The 26,289-nt window shown below is 39.0% G+C and overlaps 1 protein-coding gene across 4 annotated transcripts in view; it reads left to right on the top strand.

Annotated features, from left to right (window-relative positions):
- The window catches only part of SH3RF1 (SH3 domain containing ring finger 1), a 96,952-nt gene extending 71,584 nt beyond the window's left edge, over nt 1-25,368 (top strand). For all 4 annotated transcript variants that reach the window (XM_033060684.1, XM_033060687.2, XM_033060685.2 and 1 more), the window contains exons 7-12: nt 7,130-7,284; nt 9,652-9,822; nt 9,986-10,245; nt 14,591-14,946; nt 16,529-16,863; nt 22,705-25,368. In XM_033060684.1, the coding sequence (XP_032916575.1) occupies nt 7,130-7,284; nt 9,652-9,822; nt 9,986-10,245; nt 14,591-14,946; nt 16,529-16,863; nt 22,705-22,873 (1,446 nt within the window). In that variant the 3' untranslated portion in view covers nt 22,874-25,368. The remainder of the gene's footprint in view (nt 1-7,129; nt 7,285-9,651; nt 9,823-9,985; nt 10,246-14,590; nt 14,947-16,528; nt 16,864-22,704) is intronic.
- The last annotated feature ends 921 nt before the right edge of the window (nt 25,369-26,289 follow it).

Below are 26,289 nucleotides of genomic sequence, written 5' to 3'. Positions count from 1 at the left end.
TCCGCGTTTCCTTTAAACAGCCGCTCAACCATGCAGCCACTCAGCCACTTGGGCAGACAAGGAGCCAGGCAGCCACTCGGATGGGTAGGGAACAGGGCAGCCGCTCAGCCACTCGGATGGGCGGGGAGCAGGGCAACCGCACAGCCACACAAGACTGAAAACACCGAAAAAAATACAGAGAAATATCATGGGCTCAGATTGGCAGCGCCACCCTGTCACCGGGGCCACGTGGACTCCAACTTGGCTCGGGGCTACTGCAGGCTCTCACTTCCAGGTTTGAGAATTTCTGGACATCATTCATATATTGACCGCTCCGGAATATAAGCCGCACTTCCGGGTATGGACCAGAACTTTAGTCAAAATGGTGTGGCTTATAATCGTGAAATTACTGTAAATGTATTTCACATTCTTTGCTCTTCAGACAGATGACTTTATTATTGACAGTTATATGGACCACGTGCTTTTGCCCTGCCTTACTCAGTAAGGCAGATTTAACCGTAGCAATGCTTTTTCTTGTTGTGGTTAAATTGTTGACTCCTTCAATCTGTGGATTCCTACTATTAAATGAATGTTAATCTGGAAACAGTTAATCTCATTATATTTAGATTCATATTTTAATGTCACGGAGCAGAAGAGTTTAGAAGTCCTCTTGAGATTGTCTAGTCTAACCTCCCCTGGTCAAGCAAGGCCACCTAGAACCAGTTGCACAGGACTGTATCCAAATAGCTTTTGAATATCTCCAAGGATGGGGACTTCACAACCTCTCTGGGCAAGCTGTGTACATTGTAGACTCTTGTTCAAGTTCCATCAGGAAAGACCCTCAGGTCGTTTTTTGCCTATGAAGTGTGCATCTTATAGTAGAAACAATTGGCTGTTTGTATACTAGTCCATGTATCTTTTATATTTCTTTCATCCTATCCTTCCGAAAATACCTGGGGGAGCTGAGTGAACAGAATCACCTTAGGTGTATGCTGCAAACATTGAGTAATTGATTTGATTTATGAGATAGTCAAGTTTTGGAGAGGATTGAGCAGACAGCATTCAATGCATAATTTCAGAAGTTCTATCAGAAGCTGCTTTTTAAATTTTCTCTGAATAACAAACACTTCTGTTTGTTATTAAGAATTGGTAGTTCTTTATTGGATGCCAACAAGGAAAAATGCTTTACTTTGGTGCTGGTGCAAAGTCATTAAACCACCTCGAGTGCTTTAGTTGCTTAAGCTTGTTCAAAGGCAAGCTCACCATGGGAATTCACAGGAATTAAATTGCAGTGCTAAATGCAACATGGAGAGAAACTCCTGCTGTATGATTGTCCTGTATCTTGGGGTGCTGCTTTCTCTTTGTGATAACCATGTTCCTGCTTATGTTTCAAATTGGACATATAATTCCCATTGAGAACCTGAATTATTCTCTGCCACCCTCTTTAAAAATCAATAGCCTTCTGTACATAATGTTCTATTTCTTCTTGACTTGTTTTCAAGAAGAAAATTACAAATGCAAGCTGGCAGCTCAGGCTAGAGTCAGGTTATTCCTGTGTTCTTTCATGAGAGATGGTATTAGATAATGATGCAGTTTGTAAAGTCACAGACTGAGATATCGTTCTCTTACATTTTTCCTCTTGCTTCATCAACTCTTGTTTTCATTTTAGAAATGTGCAAAATAGTTCTGACCAGTCAAGAGAGAAAGTAATGTTCTTGTTTCTCCAGATGTTTCCCTTCTGAAAACACCCTTCCTGACATTCTGAGCATTAATTTTAATCTGTGGAGCAATTGTGACTGTGTATTTAATACATTAGAAGTGATTGGCTTGACTTCCTTTGCTCATGTATTTGTTTGCTTTTATAAGCAGAAAATCCTGTATTTCTCTAAGTTTCTCCCTTTAGCTTTTTTTCTTAAATTCTGAATACTAAACAACTGACAAGGGTATTGGATGAGAACAGGATGAGTTTCTCTTTACCATGAAGGTAGTTTATTTGATGTCCTTCCTATCAGTTGTTTTGGTGTTTATTACACTATTGAAAGTAATTGTTCTTTGAAAGCAAGCTGTTTATACATTTTTTTATATAATGATAAACTCAGATTAAGGGAGAGAAAAGATATCTGAGAGGATAGGCATGATCACTGAAGCAGAGAAAATTATATTCCTTTATAGTAATTCCAAATTTGTGCATCTTTGCTACATTTATCTGTCCTGAATCTCAAAGCAAGGAAAAGCTAGTGTCTTCTCTCATCTCCTGTAAGAAAGATGGCATTTTTATTGTCAACAGGAGATATTTTCAGCTGTCTTGTTGTCTAACAAGTTTCTCTTTGACAGTTTGGATTAGATCCTAGCCCATGGAAATCTGTGACTCTTTTATCTGTGTACATGTATAGGATTGCATTTTAGTTTTTTATGTTGCTCTGGTGGTTCAAAAATGCAAATTGTATTAATTTTATTTTGTCCATAATAATGTTTTGTAAATGCTGTTTGGTACTCAATATTGTATGAACTAAATAATTTATGAAGTTTGAGCCAAAATTGACACAAGTAGGAACGAGAGTGCTCTTGTCAAGTGATCATATACATTCTCTACCACTTGTATAATTTAAGCAAGTTTTAATTTTAATTCACAAAACTTGTGATCATTTATTTCATGGTTTTATTTTGCACTAGCAGTTCTTTAGACAACAGCATTAATTCTTGGCTTGTGATTTGAGGTTTGATTCTTTGAAATTGAAGAAGCTATCAACTGAGACAGACTTCTCACAGCTAGAGCTTTTGGCTGTGATATTATCTCTTACACTGCTCTTTGTGACTTCCAATCACACCTTTAGCCTTAATTGGGGCATTAATTGGTCTGCTTATCTTGGCCACTGGCATTTTTGAACCTTGTAGGTGTTTAGTATATTTGAAGTTCTTTGCAAAATATAAATAACAGATGTCAAGTTCAATAGTTGTTGGATGAAAATATGCACATACAATTATGTAAGGTTTATTCACTTGGAAGGAAATTCTTGGATTTAATTCACAAGGTGGTTATCTAACAGAGGAGATCTAGTTGCCTTAGATTTTACTGAAAAATAAGCTTAAAGTATGTGATTTGAACCATGATATGGGAAAAACAAACAAAATACACCACAGCAAAGTTAGAATTACATTAAAAAGTAGCAGCTGAAAAACAATGTAGCAAGAAGAGATAACTTATCTTCCTTTCAGTCTACCTTTACTGTCTCTTGAGAAGTGAAAAGTGTTTTGGATTGCAATTGACCTAGATGTTCATAGTGCTACTTCTACGGATTGGAAAAGTTGACTTTGAAATGGTGTCTTGGTGTGTGTGCTTAACTAGCAGGAATAGGCAGTCTGTATTTAGATGGTTTGCATTCAGTTACCTGCTGAAGGTTTCAAAAATTAAAAATTACCTAATTTTTCTTGTCTTGTTCTCTCATACATACACAAAAAGAGAAATTGCTCTTTATGTTGAAGAATATAAGGTAGTTTGAGTTATTAATGAGGCACAAGCTGTGAGGGTTATATAATACACTGATGACACTTAGCTCTTTCATGTAGTTCCAATGTAAGTTCAATAGTGTAAGTAGGGAGGTTTTAGTAAGAGCTATCCTAATTTTAATCAACCAAAATTCAAATCAACTTTTGTTGCAAAGAGGAAGCAGCTGGAAGAAACAATGAGGTTTTGTATGAAAGACTGTTTTTGATAATGTATAGTTTAGGAATTTTGTTAAACATAAGTCTAATTTGTTAGCCTCAGGGAATTTTACAAGCCATATAATTTTTCCTAGACATTGTGGGAGTGAAGACTGTTAATGAATGTTCTTTCCCACTGCTGTGCGGTGATTACTGTTCTTCAATTAACTGATATGGGAATGCAGCTTAATTATATTTAAGTTTAGTAATATGCATGTGTTTCTAGAGCATGAGTATAGATACCTTTTGAAGTTGTAACATACGTAAATTATCAAATTATGTAATTTTTCGTCTTCCAATTGAAAAAGAAAATTTATCACTTATTTGCTGTTTCAGATGCTTGAAAGTACACCTGGGGTTTGAAAAGTAGTTGCAGAAACATTCAATTTTTCCCCCTCACCTACCTAAAATACTTTTAATTATTACTGAGCATACTTTATTGGATCACATGTGGTTTGTGTATATTCTTTCATGGAACGTTGATTGTAGGAACCATCAAAGCTAGCATGTGCCCTGGAGGTAGGTGTGTTTCCCAACAGCTAGAAAAATGGTTACATGCCAGAAAACTTCTTGAAAACTTGGCTGGATAATTTGGATCTATTTTACCAAGTTGTAGCAGTGCAAGTGGTGGAGTGTTAGTCCTCTAAAGTGTATCAAGTAGTTTATTTAGATTTGGCACTTGAGAAGTCTTTTGGGCTTAATTTGGGCTTAATTGAGCTGTGGCTCACTGCTGGTCTCATTACCATACTGATAGAGACAGAGAGGGGAGCAGATCCTGAGTAAAGCAGAATAAAATGGACCTGTGAAGGTGTCTTTATTGCAACTAAAGTTTCAGAGTATATTATGTGTTCAAATGAATAAAATGCCATGTTCAGCATCTTTAGATAAGATGCAGGAAGTATGGAGCTGTGACAACCATGATATTGTGCATTAATAAGTTTAATTTTAAAGAATTCCAACTAATCATCACCTTATGTAGATTTACAATTCTGCCATATAAAAAGAAATCTAGATGCCTAAAAAAAGATTTACAGTAAATTCATGAATACAAGCTGCACTGAGTATAAGCCACATCGCTGGGTGTTGGCAAACATTTTGTTCTTTGTCCATAAATAAGCCGCACCTGAGTACAAGCCGCCCTGTCGTTCGCAGCGAGGACCCGCGTGCAACAAAATTGCCAAATAGTAACAGAACCGCAGCAGGGCGGGGTTTACTGGCTCAGCTCAGGCCATGAGGGCTCGAGGCTGCTGACAGGGCTGGGTGGCCCAGCTCGGCGCTGCCACTCGCTGGGCTCGGTCACCCCGGCCCGGCACCGCCCCGCGGCGGCAGGGGGCGCATAGAGCCCGCCGGCACCTGCAGCGGCGATGGGAGGCGAGGATGTAGCCTGCCTACTCCTGCGGCAGCGGCATGCGGGGACGGGAGCCCCCCGAGCCGTGGGGCCAAGCAGGAGAGAGCCCCTGCTTCCCCCGAGCTGCAGGGCTAAGCAGGAGAGAGCTGCCTCGCCTTCCCCCGAGCCACAGCGCCAGCAGGAGAGAGCTGCCCCTGCTTCCCCACCCCCTGTGCTGCCTGCACAGAGCAGCTCCACCCGCCATGCAACAGAGTAACCAATTTGTAGCAACCACATAAATGCAGGGTTTTACTGGCAGAAACTCGGCTTTGCAGTTTGCACTGACTTGGTTTGCACTCCCGGGGTTGAAAATGTCAGAAAATTATTCACATATTGGCCGCTCCTGAGTATTAGCCGCATTTCCGGTATGGGAGCAAAATTTTGGTCAAAACAGTGCGGCTTGTATTTGTGAAATTACTGTAAATTGATATTTTACTGATAGGTTGCATGAAAGTTAGATGCTCACATTGAGCTTGGATTCAGATAAGATGTTTTTTGGATGTCTAACTGGGAGGGACAAATAACTTCAGATGTAAAACAGCTAAAAGAGAAATGTTGGTATTTCAGCGTGAATTATCTGGATACTTTAAAAAATTGTTGGGTAGAACATGAAGCAAATGCAATTGCTATTTTTCTAAAAAACTATTAGTATCAAAGCTCTCAGTGTTTTTTCTCCAGTTTAGTGTTGGATACAGAAGGCCTGTTTGATCTTAATAACGTGTTAATGTATGACCAGAAAAAAAACTTTAAATAAAATAGGAATATTTCATAATATAACATGAATTTTTTATCATAGCTAAGCGTAACAATTTTGACTGAAACACTGTAAGAGTTGATCAGTTTTCTTTAGATGTGAAAGTCTTTAATTATGCAGTTCTTTACTGCAACTTTACTGCAATGTAAAACTGATTTAAAGAACTGTCTTTTTATTGACATTTTCACTAAATGCAGCTAAGTAATCATCACACAGTGTAGAACTAATATAGGTTTTTGTTTAGAAAAACTAGGGGGAAAAAAAGGCAAAACCCTTTGGAAAATAAGTGTTTGAGGGGAATTAAAATGACTTTCAATTGCATATTTTCCAAACTGATAATGCAGTGGTGTGCATTTATATGCTGATGTATTGGAAGTGGCAGGTACTATTTCAGGATATTTTGTTAATTAATATTCTAGCTCTGTGGGTTTTGGGAAGATTATGTTTGAAATTAATTCCATTTCACTTTTTCAAAGGTGTGAGGTTTTTTATTACTCTTTCTGTGTGTGTTGTAACACAAATAGTTATTTTTGGAAGGGGGGAAGGAAAAGCTGTCCTTTTATAAATGCCTTTTCCCAGGAGTGTCAGTGCACAAGGTCCTAAAGAATTGTCTGAGGCCTTACAGAGCAGAAGGTAACAATTGCTCCATTGATTCTCAAAAGGCACAGAAATCTGTAGGCAGGACCCTCATTACGATCTGTGGTGCCTTTTTACTGGGGTATTTGTTAAAGATTACCAATCTTGATAATACTGAATTTCAAAAGCTAACTCTTTAAACTAGAAGAATAGGAGAAAGAGGTAACAGTGACTATGGTCTCATATTGTGCTTGCTTTTATAACTCATACATCAAAAGAAAATTTCCCCCAGAAGGCGTGCTTTTGGGTGCACTGCAGCTGAATTGTATATTATGTTTCAGCTTCAGGTTACAAAAACAATCATGTTATGAAGTACAGTCAGCAGCAGGATGCAAAATCTACCTCCTGGAAGGCTTCTGAATTTTTGTCCAGCCCTATCCTAAACATGTTGTAACTAGAAACAGTGCTTTCCATTTTTCCTGTGCCGAGAAATTGCTTGTCATTTGCTTAATTAGCTGCCAAGACTTCAAGATTTTAAACTGAAAGAAAGAAATGGAGACAAAGCTAACTCTCCAGATATATTTTAACAGTATATAAAGCAATACTGGACTTAGTTGCTTTCTTCCACTTCTGTAGAATATCATGCTTTTTTTTTTTTTTTTCTCCAGCTGATTGAACTCATCAAACAATACTGATCATCTGTTGCTATTTTTTTGTTCTTATAAAATCAGAATATGAATCCCCCACTTCCACCACCACCTCTCTTGTCTGCTGCAATCATTGCATCGGCCACTTCTGGACCTCAGTCTACAAGTGTCATACAAAGGTCTGCATCAGGGTCAACTGACCAAGTGGCACATTTACGACCACAAGCTCGTCCAAGTGTGTAAGTAAAACTTAAACGTTTTTCCAGTCAGAAAAATGGAACGAGATCTCTAATTTCACCTGTATGTTCAGCATGGCAGCTGGTTCCGTTCTGCTGGAATTACCAAAAAGCCAAACATGCAACTTAGAACAAAAGCATTCAGAAAGGTGATATCCCCAAACAGGTTCCCTCCTGAACATTTTTAATGTCTTAGATAAATATAATCAGTGTTGCTGTGTATAGAAAGAACTCACTTCAAAAATACAAAGTATTTATCATGCAGAAGATGAATGAATCCTTGTGTTAGCACTGAATACTGGATAACTCAAAAGTGTCATTTCACTGGAGTGAATTTATTCAATGTTTTCCATTATGTAAGGTATTAAAAGTCTATTCTCATATGGAATAACTTATGCCAAAACACAGAAAGTGCTGTATTTAATTTAGACTGTTAAATGTGTTACTGTCAGACTGCTTGTGTCAGTTGCAATTGAAATTTGACTGAAGATTCTACAGTGCACTTAATTAGTGGGTGGCAATTTGGAATGAAGGCAGAAAGCTGCTAGTTAGCATTATGTCTTCACACTTGTAATACAAGCAAACATGCGTCATCCTTTCGGGTGAAAATATGTGGTATGTTAACATGTGTTGCTAACAACATCTTTCTTCTTGAAAACTTCTTTGTGTGCAGCTTGGGGAATAAGAATGATAAAAGAAAACGTAAAATTCAGGAGATGCTGAACCATCTAATGGGACATGTTTGAATAAGGACTGCTTTTGTTCTGTTCTTGTTATCTTCCCACTAGGTTTCCTCCCACTCCAAAAAAGCACTCTTCTTGATGCAGGTGCAGATGCAGGTGCATCTGGATTTGGGCTGTTTCTTGGTGTCAGGCATTTTAACACTTACAAATTATTGCATCTAGTGCAGTTAATCAAGTTCCTATCTCATTTACTCCCATCCTCTGTCTTCAAAGGGTTGCTCTATATGAGGATACTAATGAAATTTGGAGTAAATTAGCTAAAAGGGAAGTTAATGAACATCAATTAAAGCAGATCAATTGCTTTTCCGTAGAGCTTCAGTGTGTGGCTTTGTAGATCACTGCTAAATCATGTACAAGTGAAGCCTTCTGCTGCAAGTGTGTATTGCCTTTAAAGGATTTTTGTAGATACTGCAAAGTTTCTTGACTGGATAGCAAGGAATAAAAATGTACTGCAAAAAGGAGAAGCATGTACAGTAATATCACGATTATAAGCTGCACCATTTTGACTAAAATTTTGGTCAGAACCCAAAGTGCGGCTTGTAATCAGGTGCGGCTTATATACGGACAAAGAAGGAAAAGTTGCTGTTTTAGTTTGGAGGACAGGTGTCTGCTGAGAAAGGCAGGAGCTTCTCTTTGAAATGGAGAATGTAAACCCCCCTCCCTCCAAATTATTATCATTTTGAAATCAAGGGACTTTCAGGCAAAAATATCGGAATTAGGAATAACAGTTCTTTTCTAGGGAAATTAAAATAGAAATACAGTACTACAAAGAAACAAACTCCAAACCCTGACAAAGTCAGAGTACAACCTGACACCCATCAGGCAGGGTGTTAGTAGCAGTCCCATTAAATGGTGGCTGCATCTCCTGCAGTGATTGATGTGATTCAGTTGAAGCAATGCTCCTGCAGAAGGTGCAGTTTCCCTCCAGAGGTCCAGTGGTGATGTGGAGAAATCTGGTTTTCCTCTGGAGTCCAGTGGAGAAGGGCCTCCTTTAGTGTCCCAAAACCTCTGTTCTTTTCTTGGTAAGAAATGTTGGGCTCTTCCCTCTGGCTGGAGCAACTTCCAATGGGATGCAGTAATTTTATCAGTCACACAGTGGGACTCAATGGCCATTAGCAGAAGATACCTCCCTGGAGGTAGGATGGGTTGTGAAAAGATAAAGAACAATGCCCTGCCTGGTTTCAATGGATGGCTCATTAGCAGAATATCTGCCGTGGAGATAAGGATCACTGCCCCCACCCTCAAGAAATGGTGATAGAATAGACCTTTTATCACACTCTGTGTTGGAACCCAAAACACCATGGCTGGGCTCTTGTACTGCCCAAGGTGTACCCTTTGAAGGCCTTTTAATAAATACCTACTTTATTCCTTTAACACTGCCCAGTCTCTGTTCCAGATAGCCTGTTTAGGCATCACATTAAAATGCACTTCAGAGGAGATCGCTGTTTTTGTTTCCCCTTAATATTACCTGTAACTTCTGTTTTAATATTGTAACAGTATGATGGTTTATCACAGCCATGTCTACCATACCTTGTCATGTCTGACTGAACTCCCTGTGCCGGAAAACACAAGTGATGTTTTCAACTGTTATAGTTTTATCATTTGTATCCTTTTCCCTGTCTTTTAGGTATATTGCTATCTACCCCTACACTCCTCGAAAAGAAGATGAACTGGAACTGAGGAAAGGAGAAATGTTCCTAGTGTTTGAACGCTGCCAAGATGGCTGGTTCAAGGGAACTTCCATGCACACAAGCAAGATTGGTGTTTTTCCTGGAAATTATGTGGCTCCAGTTACAAGGTACTGTATTATACAAGTGTCTAAATAGTTAATCTAGTTTCAAACCCAAAATTATTCTTTCTTGTATTAAATGCTAAAATTGCATAGCACAAGACCTGTGGGTTTTAGTAACTAGCTATTTTTTTTTCAGTTGTGTTTTATTGTTTGCTTTAAATTTTGGCAGGACAGTGACAAGTGCATCACAAACAAAAGTTCCCATGTCTACTGCTGGCCAAGCAGGACGAGTGGTGACTATGGTCAGCCCTTCCACTGCTAGTGGAACATCCCAGAAGCTCCAGGGGAATGGTGTGGCAATGAACTCCAGCACAGTACCCACGGCAGTGGTTTCTGCAGCGCATGTCCAAACCAGTCCGCAAACCAAGGTCCTTATGCACGTGACAGGACAGATGACAGTCAACCAGGCTCGAAATGCAGTTAGAACAGGTAAAAAATCCCTCTGAAATTTGTTATGTGTTGTAAATAAACTGTAGAGCCCATCTTGACAAATGACTGGAGTGAGGGTCTATGTAAGTATATGCTGAGGGTTTTTAAAGCTTTTCTTAATGTCATTGTTTAGAGTTGAGTGTTTTCTGAAATGACAGTCTCGAGTTGTTAGATCTTTTATTATTCCCCTCTAAGCAACTGTGTGTACTTGCATACTCCGACTATTGGGAAATTATATGCAAATACTTCAGGTGGAATTTTTCTATTTTTGTTGTTGTTCCAGCAGTATCTGGGATGGGGACAGTCTTTGAGCTTCCTCACTCATATGCAATTCATATAGTAATAAAAGTGATAAGAACATCTGAGTCATAGCTTATTTTTTGTGTGTTAACTGCATAAGAGCTACAGATTGCTCTCATTTAACATTCACTTTTAAATTATCTTCTAACATCTTTGAATACCTTTAGTATTCCTTTTCAGGTCTCTGGCTCAGAGTTGGTCCTTAGGCATTCCAGTTTGTTCTCTAACCTTGACTGCAACTTCTTTCAGCTTTGACTCTGAAACACTAAGGCTAAGCTGGCTTCAAGATGTGTATGATCTCTGTAATAAAATTCTGTATTTCTGAAAGGTGTAACTCTTCATTTACCGTCTGGGGCAGGCCACATCATAGTGAAACATGCCTTCTCGTTATTTAAATGCAGCTCCAAAAAGATTGATAGTGGTATTTTCAAGAGTTTTTGTTTACCAAATCCATGCACTCCTCTGTGGATTTGCCAGGCTAAGAAAATACCACACAACTGGAGCCGAATTTATTCCAGTTGCTTCAAGGCCCTCAAAAGAAAAAGAAAAAAAGGAAAACTCCCATTTCAGACTCTCCCAATGTTTCTCCTTTCAGCCTTGAATTTAGAGTTTGTGATCTCCTGATTGAGTGTCATGACAAAAGAGGTTTTTTTAATCACAGGATTCTTACTGGCTGAGCAAAAGAGAAAGCAAAAAATGGTAATGGTTTGCTCTGTTATGCCCGTAAGAAGGGTTATTTCTTATGGTCTCACGATCCATGGATTAACCCACTTCTCAGAGTCATGCATTTCCTAAAACAGCCTGTGCATGTTCAGATGTAGCAGCAGGTTTGCTTTTGAAGGTAGGATATGTACACGTCTTTAGTTATTTTATTTCCTTAATTGGCCCCATCTTCCTCCAGTCTGATCTGAAGCTGGAGCAGATGTGTTAGTCCCCTGTAACTTTATTCTTTGCCTTTAAATAAAAATAACCAGATGCTGCTGGCAACTGGTAAGAGAAACTAAGCAAAGGATCTGTACTTTCCTGCCTCTTAGGCACAGGTTGTCTGTATTCTAAATCCTTTTTTGAACTGCCTAGGAGCTTGCAAGTGACAACACAAAGGAGAAGGCTCCTGTGGGCTCCAGAGGCCTTTCTGTTCCTGCATCTCTGCACCACTGTCAAGATGAATAAGCTTTTACACTTCCCATTCAGCTGACAAATGTGACAACATACCTTCCACCAAATTTTCAGGTCCAAAATGAAATATTCAAAGGGACTGGACTCTTACCACAGTGAACTTAACATTGGATTGTGCAATGGTGTGCATAATGGTAGTCACAGAAATACAGATCTGTCCCTTATAAGGACCTGAGCACTGAAGTAATAAGGGCTGCTTTATATTCAAACTTTACAGAGAACTTTGTAATAAACATCTGAAACCTGATTCTCGTGAGTTTTCCTTAGCACATTTGCTGAGTGTTAATCTTAGAGTGAGGCTTCACAGGTTAATGCAGGGCTCTAGCTTCAGTTTAGCTCAGGGCTTCAAGGACCATTCTTCACATTACAGTAAATTCACGAATACAAGCCACACTGAGTATAAGCCGCATCTCTGGGTGTTGGCAAATATTTTGGTTTTTGTCCATAGATAAGCCGCACACGAATATAAGCCGCTCTGTCGTTCGCAGCGAGGACCCGCGTGCAATTAGTAACAGAACCGCGGGAGGGCGGGGTTTACTGGCTGAGCTAAGGCTGTGCAGGCTCGGCCCGCTAGGGGCCGCTAACGGGGCCAGGTGGCCCAGCCCGGTGCTGCCGCTCGGGGCCGGCCGCCGCTGCCCCTGGGCTCGGTCACCCCGGGTCGGCGCTGCCCTGCGGTGGCAGGCAGGGACGGAACTTCCCCCGCTCCTACGGCAGCGGCGGCGGGCGGGGACGGAGCTTTCCCGCGCCCGTGGCGCTGGCGGCGGGCGCGGACAAAGCACCCCGCCTCCGCCCCGAGCCGCGGCAATGGCGGCGCGCACTTCCCGCCCCACCCCGGGCCGCGGCAATGGCTGCGCAGGGCTCCCGTCGGCTCCCGGAGCCGCGGCAATGGCGGCGCCCCCCCCCCCGTCGGCTCCCGGGGCCGCGGCAATGGCGGCGCCCCCCCCCCCCGTCGGCTCCCCGGGCCGCGGCAATGGCGGCGTTCCCCCCCCCCGTCCTCCCCGGGCTGAGGCAGAGGAGGGAAGAGAGCTCTCCCGCCTCTCTCCCCGCCCCCCGTGCTGCCTGCAGGGAGCCAGGGCAACACGGTAACACTGTAACAATTGCGAAATGCCGGCTTTTACTGGCCGGTGCTTGGCTCGGCCCTCTGGCTGGCACGTCTGGGGTTGTAAATGTCAGAAAATTATTAATATATTTGCCGCACCCGACTATTAGCCGCACTTCCGGGTTTCCACCAAAATTTTTGTCAAATTGCTGCGGCTTGTATTCGTGAAATTACTGTACCTTAGTGAGACATTGCTTGACATCACCTTTGCTGAGAGATGCATGCTTTGATTGGAAGGACCTATAACAAAAACATAGATTCTGCCTATTTCATTAAAAGATAAACTGTATGAAAATAGGGTGACTTGAAGCATTTTTCCTATCAATTCCATCAGCAATAAGAAAACAAAACCAGAAAGCTCTTCCATGCTTATCATACATAAATTGCATGTGAGTAGAATTGTTTTTTGACCAAAAAAAAGTCTTGCTACAGTCTCCTTATCTTTTGAAATGTTAATGCTACTCATGAGTTGGGAAGGGTTGGCTACAGAAAAGAGATTATCAAAAAATTAGACATAGAATATAAGTGATGTGCCTTTTTTTTTGTTTAGTAAATAAGAAAGAATTTATGTTTCTTTTTGCGTAGATTGTAATTGGGTATAATACTGTACGATTGTTGCATAAAATTTGGGACCTCTGTCAGTCTTCTCTAATACACTGTTGGTGCAATCTAACCAAATTACCAGAGGAATTTGTAGAAAGCAGAATGAAGAGAGCAAGTGCTGGAGGTTGCGTTCAGAATTTTTGCTTATAACAAGTCTGAAACTCTATTAGTATCTGAAAAATCAGAAAGTAATGCAATTGAGATGTACCTGCAGAAAGCTAGAGGGATGACCCTTTCTTAGATAGAAACTTCCAAAGTATTTGAGGAAGAGAGGTTGTACAGCACTGGGATGCTATATTTTACCTCATATTGTTCAGTAAAGGTGTCTGCATTTTATACCACCCAGTGGTGCAGAGATGCCCTAGCTTTGAAATGGTCTAACAACATGCATGTATGATTGACCATATGACTTTAACAGCAGCGTTACTTCTTGGAAAGGACAAATTAGTTCAAGCAAAGCTCTGTGCTTTGCAGCTTTGCCCTGTAGCCCAGGTTAATATACTCAGCCCTGTGCTATTCTCCATCTTCCAGTGTAGATGTTCCTTTTATTTCACAGGGGTATGAGTAAATCCACTTTCTATATTTAAATGCCCCAAGAGACAACAACTTATGTTTTCAGAGAAAGCATTCATAGCAGTAATTGCCACTGTGCTTATCGTTTGAAAGACCCATGAAATCTCTTGTATATTTTGTGAATAGTTTAGGGAAACAATCTAATTGGATTTTTAGCAGCTTCTATAAGGTGTGTTTCTTCCTACTTTCCTTTATATGCCCTGACAACTACATGTCATATTAAAAGGAGCAAACAAGTTCCAGGCAGTATTTAGCTAGCTCTTAGGTACTAAAATGTAATGTAATCTTCACTTCATATCTGTCTGTATGTGAAGCATTTGACTTCTCTGTTGTGGAGAAATCCAGGCTGCTAAGTTGCACTGCTGTTATTCTTCTGTTGCATACTGGTGCAAGTAGGGTGGCATATTCAACTGCTTTATTCAGGTGAAATAGATTTGGTGGTGTGTATCATGTCATTACAGTAGTACAAATGGAAGTTTCAAAGGTAAGAAGAAGACTTCTTGTGTTGATTGATTAACTGCAACACAGTAACTGTACCTCACTTTGTGTGTCTTATGAAAAGGTGAACTCTCACATTTCATTCTTTTATTCTAGTTGCCTCACATAGTCAAGAAAGACCTACGGCAGCAGTCACACCCATACAAGCACAAAGTCCAACATGCCTTATTCCTGCAGCTGTGATCATTCCCCACCACTCTGTTGCCTCCCAGCAGCTCCAGCCCCAGCTTCCAAATACTGCTGCTTATGTCACGGCTGTGAATGTGAACCGCTCAACCATCCCTCTGGCATGTACGGCAGCTTCTTTGAATTCCAACATTGCTGCTTCATCTTTGGAGGGAGATATCATTGGAAAAACAGCAAACACTCACCCTGGAGCTCCTGCATCTCCAGAGAGTGCTTTAACAGCTGGTGGAAATGCTACTGTCAGTAAAACAGATAAGGATGGCAAGGTGGGTAGAGAATGAAATCATTCCCTTGAATTCTCCTATTTTTATCATACAACCTTTTAAGAGATTTAACAACATAACCTAAGAAACCCATGTGAACTTGCAGAAATGTAAAAACTTCAGTCTAACAAAATAAAATTAAAATCAGAATTCTTTTAGGTTACTTTTCTTATAATGAGGCACACTGAGATGAAAACACATTACCAGCAATGTTTATCGGACAAAGAAAGAACGCACATAACCATCTTTTTAAATGTAGGACAGTGGAGTCTGTAGTGATTCTGCTTTCCTTCCTTGTATTTGAAGTGTTTCCTACGTGTTCAAGCTCATTCTCACTGTTCACCAAGCCATGTGATTGCTATATTGTTGTCAGAAAAATTCTTCCAGCTTTGTAATTAATTTTGTTTTACAGTTGTGATGTAGTTAGAAAACTTTTTTCTCCTTGTGACAGCTATCTTTACGTCTCAAATGTTTTAGACTTAACCTTACTACTTACTCTTCAGCCTCATGTACTCCTTTAGTGAAGTTTATGAAGATTCTAATCTTAAACTGTACACTAATGTCAACCAGTTTTCAGCCATTTTTGCTGATTATTCTTGAATGGATATGCCTAAACTTTATTTTAAAATTACTTTAGCCATAGACATTGAAATCAGACTGAGGCACCCATAGAGAAAACTTACTTGTATTTCTCTGAGTTTCTCTTTTTCTTTGACATGTGCTAGACAGCCGATTTTTGCTGAAATGGCTCTAAGTTATTGGAAACTCGGAAAAAGGACTGAGGATTTTTATTCACTAAAACCACTACATCCCAGGCTATCAAAAAAATTTCTCATTGCTCATGCTTTTCTCCATCTATGGTTAAATATTACTTTTGTCTCCAGGGCTTGCAATCTGGCACCTCTCATAAGCACTAAATTCACTCAGTCAAAGGGTTGGTAACAAGATCACTGCCACACCCCTTAAAAAAAAAGAAAGACAAGAAACACAAAAAGCTACTTAAATAGTTCTCTTCAGGGTAAGTAATAGTCTTCAGGGATTCTTGTCTGGACAAGCAAAAAGAATGTTTACAATCCTTCCCTTTAGCAGAGCAGCAAAACACAATGCATTCCCCTTGGGGCGAATTTTTATTAAATCATGAAGGTCTTCCATTACTAGAGGATAAATAAAGGAAACTTACCTAAACAGCAGCTTCCAGAGCAGACTTTTCTCCTTTGTCTTCTTAGAAACGTCCATGTTAGTGAAATGTCTTACTTCATAGATTTCTGTTGTGGGAATCTTAACTCCTCACACCTTTTTCTAGACAACCTTTTGGGACAGAGCCATTTCATTTTAAGTTAAACTTTAACCTAGCAAGTGAAAGGACTTAACTAGTTTATGATCTAAATAACTTGCTGTTTTTCTCTTTAGAATGTCAGTAATTTTCTTTTTCTTTTATATTTTTCATCATTATCTCTCTAATATCAAGTATGTCCTCATAATTTACTGAGTCCTTTCTGAGCACAATATCATCTGTCAGAAGGAAGTGTTCAACTCTTTATGGGAGAGTTTTGTTCTAAAATGGGGCACTGCTTTTGGTTTACAGAAAGAAAAAAAAGGTTTGCTGAAACTGCTTTCTGGAGCATCTACTAAACGCAAGCCTCGACTGTCACCCCCAGCATCCCCCACCCTGGAGGCTGAGCAGGCAGCAGCAGAGCTGGCCCTGCAAGGTGCAGTGGGGCCAGAGCTCCCGTCAGCAGGTGCTCACAGCAAGCCTGGCTCAGGTTCCGCTGACAGCGAGGCCTCTGGGCTGGCGCAGGAGGCATTGCACCGCAAAGCCACTTCCCTGGATTCCTCTATTCCGATAGCCCCGCCACCGCGGCAACCTTGCTCATCGTTGGGGCCGGTCCTCAATGAATCCAGGCCTCTTGTGTGTGAAAGGTAAATTATCCTACACAGCTATACTTGGGCAAACCAAGAAAAAAATCCATTCTCTGACACTTGTAGTGTATGTTGTAAGTGCTTCAAAATGCTGAGATTTTATATAGCAAAATGAAACTTATTTTTAACAATTCTTTATCAACCAATACTCATGTTTATATTTGTTTACTTTTCATGTTACTTTTCATGTTCATGACACTCAAATATGATGATCACAGGTTTGGTATGAGAACTGAGGTAGACAAAAAAGGCCTCCTATTTTTCAAAACAGAAACACATTATATTCTTGCACTTATGAGTATCAGGTTGGTCCTGATTATTAGCAGCATATAATGAGACCTTTATCTATCTGTGTGTAGGCTTCTTAATATTTGATTCCTTGAGCTTTTGAAAAGTTAATTTTTACTGCCTGAATGCCCCGTGGCTGTGCATCCACACAGGCTCTAGGATGGCCTGTGTACTCTGACAAGTGAGTCTGAAAAACATACAGTTGTCTAGACTCTGAGACTGACAGGCAGTCAGACTGCTTAGATGTTCTGTGACTTGTGTGTCCACCTGTAGTTTTTCAAGTTTCGAGTCCTCTGTAGAATGTGAAGGAAGTGGCAGTTTTCTAACTACAGGATCTTTTATGCTTCCTGGTAGCAGACAAGCAGTATGAAGAGTGTCATAGGATTTATTTTGCAGCAGCTACAGGATTGTGTGGTGTAAGAGAAGAAATAGTACAGTTAAAATATTAACAACTCTAGGACTGAACTGATTGAAGCTGACTATTGTAGACTTTGTTTTGATACTATTTACTCATGGTGTGTGGGCATCCTGTTGTACTTCTGGAAGTCCACTATCTTAAGCTACACTCATGTCTTAAAATCCAGACAGTATGTAACTTTCTATTTGTCTTTAAGTTCTTTAAGTTCACTTCTGTCATACCTCTAATATTTTTTAAAAGCTTATTTCTGTTCTTACACAATTTCCTTGCAGGAGATTTCTATTTCATACTGAATTTGTGAAGTAGATTTACACTTATACATGGGTAATAAAACTTGAATTACTCTTCTTTAAGAATAACATCACTCATTTTCACATTATCATAAGTCTGTTTGGCACGTTAATAGGTTTTCATGCTTTGAATGTGAAAATAATATTAAATTAGTTCAGGCTTAACCAGTGCATATTAGCGTAAAGCTCTTTCTATCATCACAAAAAGTAGTTTTTTCACTTTGATGATGGAATTTTTTTTTCTCAGAACTACTTACAGAAAATGATACTGTATATTTTTATTGATCTAGTAATAGCATATACTCAAACATTCTCTCTATCCTTACTATTATATAAGTGATAATTGCTACTGAAGAAGCATTGCTACAAGATAATGCTCAGTGGTAGTCATGCAGAATTGTTACATTTTTGTCTGTGTATTTAGAATTTCATCTGGGTTCCCTTTGTTATTTTCAGGACAAGGTTAATTTTTTTCCCTGCTGATGTGCCCTTGCATATTTCCTTTGGCTGAATTTCTTAAAATGTGTTGCTTAAAATTTAAAATTATTCAAAATTTACATTTTACTCAATATCTTCAAAGTAATTTATAAGCATTGATAACTCTTCAGCAGTCTGGAAGATGTGGTGGGTAAGAATCATATGGCATCTTCAGTGGAAATTTAAGTTGAGGAGGGAAATATTCATGAGGATAAGTTCAACAATAAGCTGAAGAACAGAGAAATCTCCTGCTAGGATTATTTTGCTCTTACATTTCACAATTCCAGTCGCAGATTACAATGTAACTGGAGAATTCCAGTTTGGAGAGTTCCAGTTACCTGAGACTCTGCAGAGGGACTAACTCATTGCTTCCGATTCTCCAACCATTACCCAGATTGTCTTAGGGTGGTTTCTTTTATTGATTGCAGTGCTGACAAGGCCAAGGATTGTTATATTTTCCTTACAAAGATAGACCCAACTCCCTGCAATTCCCAGAGTGAGACAAGCTATGCTATGAATATATGGGAATTTAGTTATCTGAGGAGTTTACCTTCTCCGTAAAAGTTAGAGAAAATTTCAAGCTCTTTTTATGAACTTTCTCTTTTAGGGGAAGATGTTGCTTAAATAGCCTTAAATTTTACAGTAAATATACAGCATTGTAATAATAAACTACCCAGCACTCCACAACAGTGTTAGAGACTTGAAGCTGAACCTGAATATACATCACTGCATATCCTAAATTATAAAATGAATCTTTCATCCAGTTACAGTGAAAGAAAAGCAGTAATTTTCTTCTGTGAATAAAGCGGCCCTAAGTAATTTCACCTCCCACAAAATGACTGGTGTAACATCTGCTCCCAGTCAGCGGGCCAGTGGCTTTATAGGGCAGAAAGCCGTACCACATCTGGCACCATTTAATGCTGGTAATTAAATGCTGAGAATCACTCTGCCCTCAATGGGCGTTGGTGATCTGCAAGAGTCAAGGCACCCACTCAGAAGACACAAGATCTGCACAACAGCAGGGCATACTTGAGCTGGAAAGTAAAAATTCTAAGGGCAAGAAGAATAAACTAAATCAGGAAACTGAGTAATAATTATTAGTTTAACTTGTGTAATGGTAGTAATTCCAGCTTTCTGTGTTTCTCTCAGCTAAAATTTTCTGCATGTGAGAAAGTATTATTATCCACTGTTGATCAGGAAAATCACAAATCAAAAATCAACCACAACTAGGTAGGAATAAAAGCAGTATATTGTGTCCAGTGAAGCAGAAGCAATGAAGAAATGGAGAAACACATGAAAGATATACAGTAATTTCATGATTACAAGCTGCACCCGATTATAAGCCGCACCTCCAGGTGTCGGCAACCTTTAGGTCTTTGTCCATATATAAACCGCACCTGATTATAAGCTGCACTGTTGTTCGCAGCAAGGACCCGCATGCAACAATGTTGCCAATTAGTGACAGAATCGCGGGATCGCGGGGTTTACTGGCTCGGCTCAGGGTCAGGCGAGATCGGCCCACTCGGGGCTGCCGACAGGGCCAGGTGGCCCAGCTCGGCACTGCTGCTCGGTGGGGCCGCTTGGGGCTGGCCGCCGTTGCCGCCACTGCCGAGCTCGCTCACCCCGACCCGACACTGCCCCACAGCAGCAGGCGAGGACAGAGCCCACCAGTGGTGGCAGGCGGGCACGGAGCCCCCTGCCTCCCCCCACCGCCGCAGGGCCGGCAGGAGGGAGCCCCCCGCCTCACCCCCTGCACTGCTGGCACAGAGCCCCCCTCCACCTGCCGCACAACAGAGTAACCAATTTGTAACAATCGCTCAATCCCGGGTTTTACTGACAGGTGCTCGACTCGGCACCCTGGCTGGTACTTCCGGGTTTGGAAATTTCCGAACTTTTTTCATATATTGGCCGCTCCTGAGTGTAAGCCGCATTTCCAGGTTGGAAGCAAAATTTTAGTCAAAATGGTGTGGCTTATAATTGTGCAATTACTGTAATCTTTTCCATGTTACTGAAAGGTGTGAGAAATGCTAATATCAAAAATGGAAAGTAGAATGGAGAAATGTGAAGAGACCACCAGCCTCTTCAAAATAAAAAATAAATTCACAAGTACAAAGCAAAAGCACTGTGGGATATAGCCAGATACATTAGGAGTATCAGCAAACAACCGGTGGCAAATATATTGTCTATTTCTGGGACACTAAAGTACTTTTATTTTTATAATACTAACATTTTGTCGCTAACTGATTAAAAATAATTTGCATAATATTTGGAAAATTAATGAAAACTGTTATAAGGCAGTCAAAGAGAAAGAAAATAAAGGAAAAAACCTCATAATTAGTACAGCTTAGATGCATGTAAAATATTACATGACCACAAAAGATCTACCCATTTTACCTTCAGTCATTGAAAACATTTGCAAATACTGATTGCAAATACTAAGACAAACAAAGAAGTGTTTTGCAGGATTCAAACATGTGGGAATGAAGGTGTTTTTCCAAAACATAGGTGATACTTAGTAAATATGATTATTTTTTCTTCTGGGACCTTGCAATGAACTTCTGAGCTGAAGCATAAGCTTTTTATTCTGCGTGAAATTGGTAGTTTTGGCAATATATTGTAGATGATGAAATGAGTAATGGAAAAATAGTTTTTGTTCTATAGCTAATCCAGGGTGATCTGGATAGACAGCTGTGTGAGTGTGTGATGGGTCTGGGTCTGATCACCTTTCTTTGGGCAAATAGGATTTATAAAATGTGGCAGAAAATTTGAAGAAGGACACAAGATTTACAGGTGAAAACCTTATGGGTTTCTTCTCATTAAAAATTGAAAAAGACAGTAAAATAGCACTATAAAGCCAGGGGTGTTGTGCTCTGTTTTAGACACTAGATATCAAGAGGAATATCAAAATAGCTGGGAAACTAAAATTTAACAAGAAGTACCAAATTACTGCAGAGGTTGTTGGGACACTGTATGGAAAGCTCAAGACAACTCTTCCTCCTCAAGGGAGGACAGAGAAGATGGGAGCAAGCAACAGCAGGGAACAGACTTGTCTGTCAACTCAGGGGAGCATAGAGGTTACTCATGAGCAGAATTAGGAACTGAAAACAAGCATATATCAAGTCAAACGTTTACAAGGCAGTGTTTGACAGACTGCAAGATGAGACAGGCAGATATTCTTTCTTGAAACATTTTTTTAACAGAATATGTAGTGTACTGGTTAATTTTCAGCCTGGGAGCAACCTGCTTGTTAACAATAGTAGTTCTTCATAGCTTTATTGCAGTTCTTTCACTGTCTTGTCCTTATCCTTATCCTGCCTGAGTAAAGGCTGTTGTTTTAACTCAAACAGTTGACAGTCTCAATTTAACTTACAGTCTATTAAAAATATTTGGTTCTTACTTCCTAAGTCAGCATTGAAACCCAAGTTACCCACAGCAGAAGTTAGTGCAGGCGTAGGTTGGATGCAGGGCATTCTGGAACTGCACACTACTAAATCTTGTAATTGGCTTGGTAGATTTTATGAAGCATGAATCTAACAGTTCCCATGCTCTGAAATCTGGGGATTGCCATAGTTGAAACAAAGTCATGGCTTATAACTCACTAATAAATAATAACATTTGACAACTACGTCCAAATATGTTTTGCTGTACTTAGATTTCCTGAGAGACTTTAATTATTTACAAACTGCAGCTACTCTTATCTGAGTTCTTTTAACTGTATGGACAGATGTAATTTTTGTTTCATATGTAATTAAGCAAAACATTTTACTATAACACAGTATCTTCAATATTACAGAATTAACTTGTTTTATTATGTGTGTATTGAGCTATAATTAGCATTCCATTCTTTATAGACTATGTCCTATTACTTTGTCTTTTCATCGGATTGTTCATTTATTTTAATCTATTCAAAGAATAAATTATTCTAAGCTTCTTAGGATAATAGTTATCTTAATCTATTAAGTAATAGTTTTACGTTGATGTAAACTGAAACTATGGAAGAAGAGATTGAGTGGTGTTATGCATGTTAAAAACAGAAGTGTAGCCTCTTTTTAATGCATTCATATTTGAAAAGTGATTTTACTTTTCAAAGTGAGAGACTCAAAAAATACACTTTATGCCAAGTGCTTAAGAAAATTGTTCAGTTGAATATAGTTTTTAACATAGTAGTATAAAAGTTGAGCAGCTGTGTCTAAAGAGTATGTTCTATCTTGAAAAGTTTCTAAGGAAAACGAAAATTATTTAAAACAGCAAATCAAATAATAGGTTTTGTTGGTTTCTTCCTTTTTAAAGTATTGGGTTAAAAAAGAGGGGGGAGAGGGGGGAAGAAAAGAACCTAAATGAAGGTGATTTTTTTTTCTAATTACACAGATACAGGGTTGTGGTATCCTATCCTCCTCAGAGCGAAGCAGAACTTGAACTTAAGGAAGGTGACATTGTTTTTGTACACAAAAAACGTGAGGATGGCTGGTTCAAAGGCACTCTGCAACGAAATGGAAAGACTGGCCTTTTCCCTGGCAGCTTTGTAGAGAATATTTGAGAAGATTCATTCCAAGAGCTTCAAATCATACTGTACTATAAAACAGCACAAATATTTTGCCAGAAAAAGCACAGTCATGAAATATTTTCAAGTGACTGTAATGTAAACAAAAATCTGCATATTTTTACAGTGTCTATAGCACAATTACACCAGCGAACAAAGGAGATGAAGGCATCTGCTGGTTTTATCACTTTGAATTCTTAAGTGTGATGTGTGCCTTGTACTGTCTGATTTATTATATAGAGGAATTTTTTTTCCCCCAAGTATGTTACATAAATGAGCAATTGTTTACAAGACTGTAACTAATTTATTCTTGGGTTGTTTTTTTTTAAACTTGAATTTTGTGTAATAGCTAAAATTCTTGTGACTATGATTTTAACAAATTATTAATTTATGAAATAATAACAAAGGGGAAGCTGGATTCTCTCCTTATGAGCAAGCAATTATATCTGATAAAGAACCTCCCATTTATCCTCTGGACATTTTTCCCCTGCTGTGTCTGACAGTGGAGTAATTCTCTGTTGTATGAGTTAATGTTGAGTGGTGGTGATGTGGCGTCAAATAGAATTTGCCAAATGGGGAAAAAATATGTATTTTCTTCTTTGGACAGAGAAAAAAAAAGTCAGTGGTGTTCTTGAGTCTAGTTTTACTTCTTCATGGATCACCTAAGTAGAGTAATGTTTCCGGGAGGCAAAGATGTATGTGAACAACTGAACAAAGCCATCTCAAGGTTAAGATCATCTCAAGGTTAGGAAAGAAGAAATTTAGGAGTGCCAACAAGAAATTCCCTATACCTTCTGTTCATATAATAACTTGGCTATTTGAACAAAGCTTAGCTTTGTGTGTTTGGCCAGTTCTTTGGGCATTTAGCGCTCAGGATCCAACACAATTTGAAAGAATGTTAAAGCCCAACACTTAGAATGAATATTCAAACTTGAAAACATCTGTTTGATAAGATTAAATATAAAAATAAAATTATAAATTGTACTTAATGCCTAAAAATGCCTAAGATGTGTAATTTGCTGTGTTCTTCTCAAAATGATCTGCATGGCCAAGAGATGTTTTAAAATGTCTGAGCAGTAGTGGTGGTAAGTGATGCACTTGTGTTAAAGGCTGTATGAAACACTGTGAAAACTTTACAGACTTCTTAACCCTAGCTACTTTGCTATATTCTGACTTTTTCTTTGTCTTGCATGTGTTACTCAATTCCTGCAGTAATGTAACTGTGCATGGTTGGCATTTTCCATTCCAATTTCCTGTTGCTGGACTATTTTGCTCTGAAAGTTTCCCAAAAGCCACTTGACCAAAACTAGTGAGTAACTCGCCTTCAACCAGAGAAGGTGTCCAGTGTTTGAATCATTAATGAAATTTTTTTAATGTTGTCCTTGCAGCTGATGGATAGAAAGAATGCAGCCTGCAAGAAGTATGTTGTTAGTCTTTCAGGGTTTTTTTTTAGAGATTTGACACTGGTGAACACACATGCTACTCAGCTGAACTTGTTTTTTTATTTTATTGTTTGATTATAGCAGTTTAATGGTGATTTGTTTTGTAAGACACTGAGCACTGTCATCTTCATTGAAATCCATTTAAATCTGTTGTTATTTGGCTGTTACTCAGCACTTTACAAAGGGAAGCCAGTAAGGTGATTCAGTGTTGCATAGTACACAGAAACAGTGATCTGTTAAATCCTTAAAATTTTTTTGAAGTTATACATTGAAAAATGTCAAAGTTAATGACAGAGATTTCTTGCAATATCAGGTAGTATCATGATGGTCTTAAAAATAATAATAATAATAATAATAAAAAAAAATATATCTCGTTGGACATGACAGCATTCCCAAATTAACCATCTCTCTTAAACACTGTATCATTCAGTTTTTGCATTTTTAAATCTTTTAAATAGTTTACTTGAATATTCATGTAATATATAAAGGTTTTGTGAAATGAATTTTAGTTAGAAAGAAGCTGATACCAGCTTTTGTCAGCATAAATTGGCACTAGTGTGTCGTAATCTTATTTTGGAAAATTTAGTGCATTTTATATTAAAGACTACTAAAGGTTAATTTTTTTGTATCTCTATTCTCCATATTTTAAACTAAGTGACTAAGGTACCTCTATTAATAGAATTTCATGATGTAAAGTCAGTTAAAAATCAGCTGTTAATCCAATAGTTCTGTTAGATGGAATACATTTTTAATTGATTTTTTTTAACATCGAGTAAATGTTTGTAAAAAGGGCTTATTAAATAGCAGTGCAACAATGACAAAAATGCAGTCTATCATGCCTTTTTTTGTGATTATTTGGGGGTTATTTTTTGGTTTTGGCTTGGAATTAATTCAGTGTAGAAACAGACAAACCCTGTGCATTTGCTTTGTGTAATTCCATAAAAAAGTTTTGTAAGGTATTTTTTATCTATGTTTGAAGTCTGGTGAATGTTAAGTGTTTGATTTATTATGTTAAACTTCCAATCCTAATAAATATTTTCTTAGCAAACAGCTACAGCAAATAGTGTACGCAAACATTAAACATAAATTACTTGTAAAGAATTTGCCAATAAAATTCCCAGAACTTAATTTCTGAATTCCTAGGAGCGTATTTCTGCTCATAGAGAAAAAGTCTTCAGATTCCATAATGTAAGAAGTTTGGAATAATGACCATAATGCAAAAACTGTCGAAAGAACTAAGGGCCTGGCTGATCTTCTCCCAACTCCTTATTTTAGTGAGTAACTTCAGAAAAGGGTAAGTAACTCCATCTCAGTTTGTTCATAATTAATAGCACATCAGGTGCACAATAATTATAAACTACTTTCCCTAGAGGAAGAAGTGTCTGGAGTAATGGACCTGCTATGGATATCTTGGGAGAGGTTGAAGCATCTACCTGAACTTTCACTGTGGGCAGAAGTGGTGGGTGGCAAGAGACTTGTTTGCTGAAGAAGTTTTCTGTGCACAACAGTCAGGCAGCAACTGGCTAATGAGGAGCCTTTGATTTGCATGTGTTTACATGTCTGCTATATACACGTGGCCGCTGGCAAAATGGGTGAAAATGAATCCTAGAAGTGTTTGCAAATGTTTGAGACTTGGTTGCAACTACTGCAAGGTAAAGATTGACAAGTGTTAAGATTGACAAGCAGAACCTAAATTGTGCTGGCAATGAATGGCACAGCATTGGGTGCTCTCTGAAAGAAGGAGCATCTCATCTCACCTTCCTTAATTCAGGGGGATGAGACGACAGGAGAAGGCAACACAATTTGTAGAAAAGCAGAACGGAGAATATAGAAAGCAAGATTTATTTTTTTCAGAATTGTGTTCTGACATCAGTGCATCCGTAGGAGAAAAGTACACACAAACATCGTGGCTGTGTAGCAGAAGTAAGACTATTTCTTTGTGGGTTTTTTTGTTTGTTTGCTTCTTTTGAG

This window comes from Catharus ustulatus, chromosome 5 (genome assembly GCF_009819885.2).
Source record: "Catharus ustulatus isolate bCatUst1 chromosome 5, bCatUst1.pri.v2, whole genome shotgun sequence".
NCBI classification, from domain to species: Eukaryota; Metazoa; Chordata; class Aves; order Passeriformes; family Turdidae; genus Catharus; species Catharus ustulatus.
This window is presented reverse-complemented; position numbering and strand designations above follow the sequence as displayed.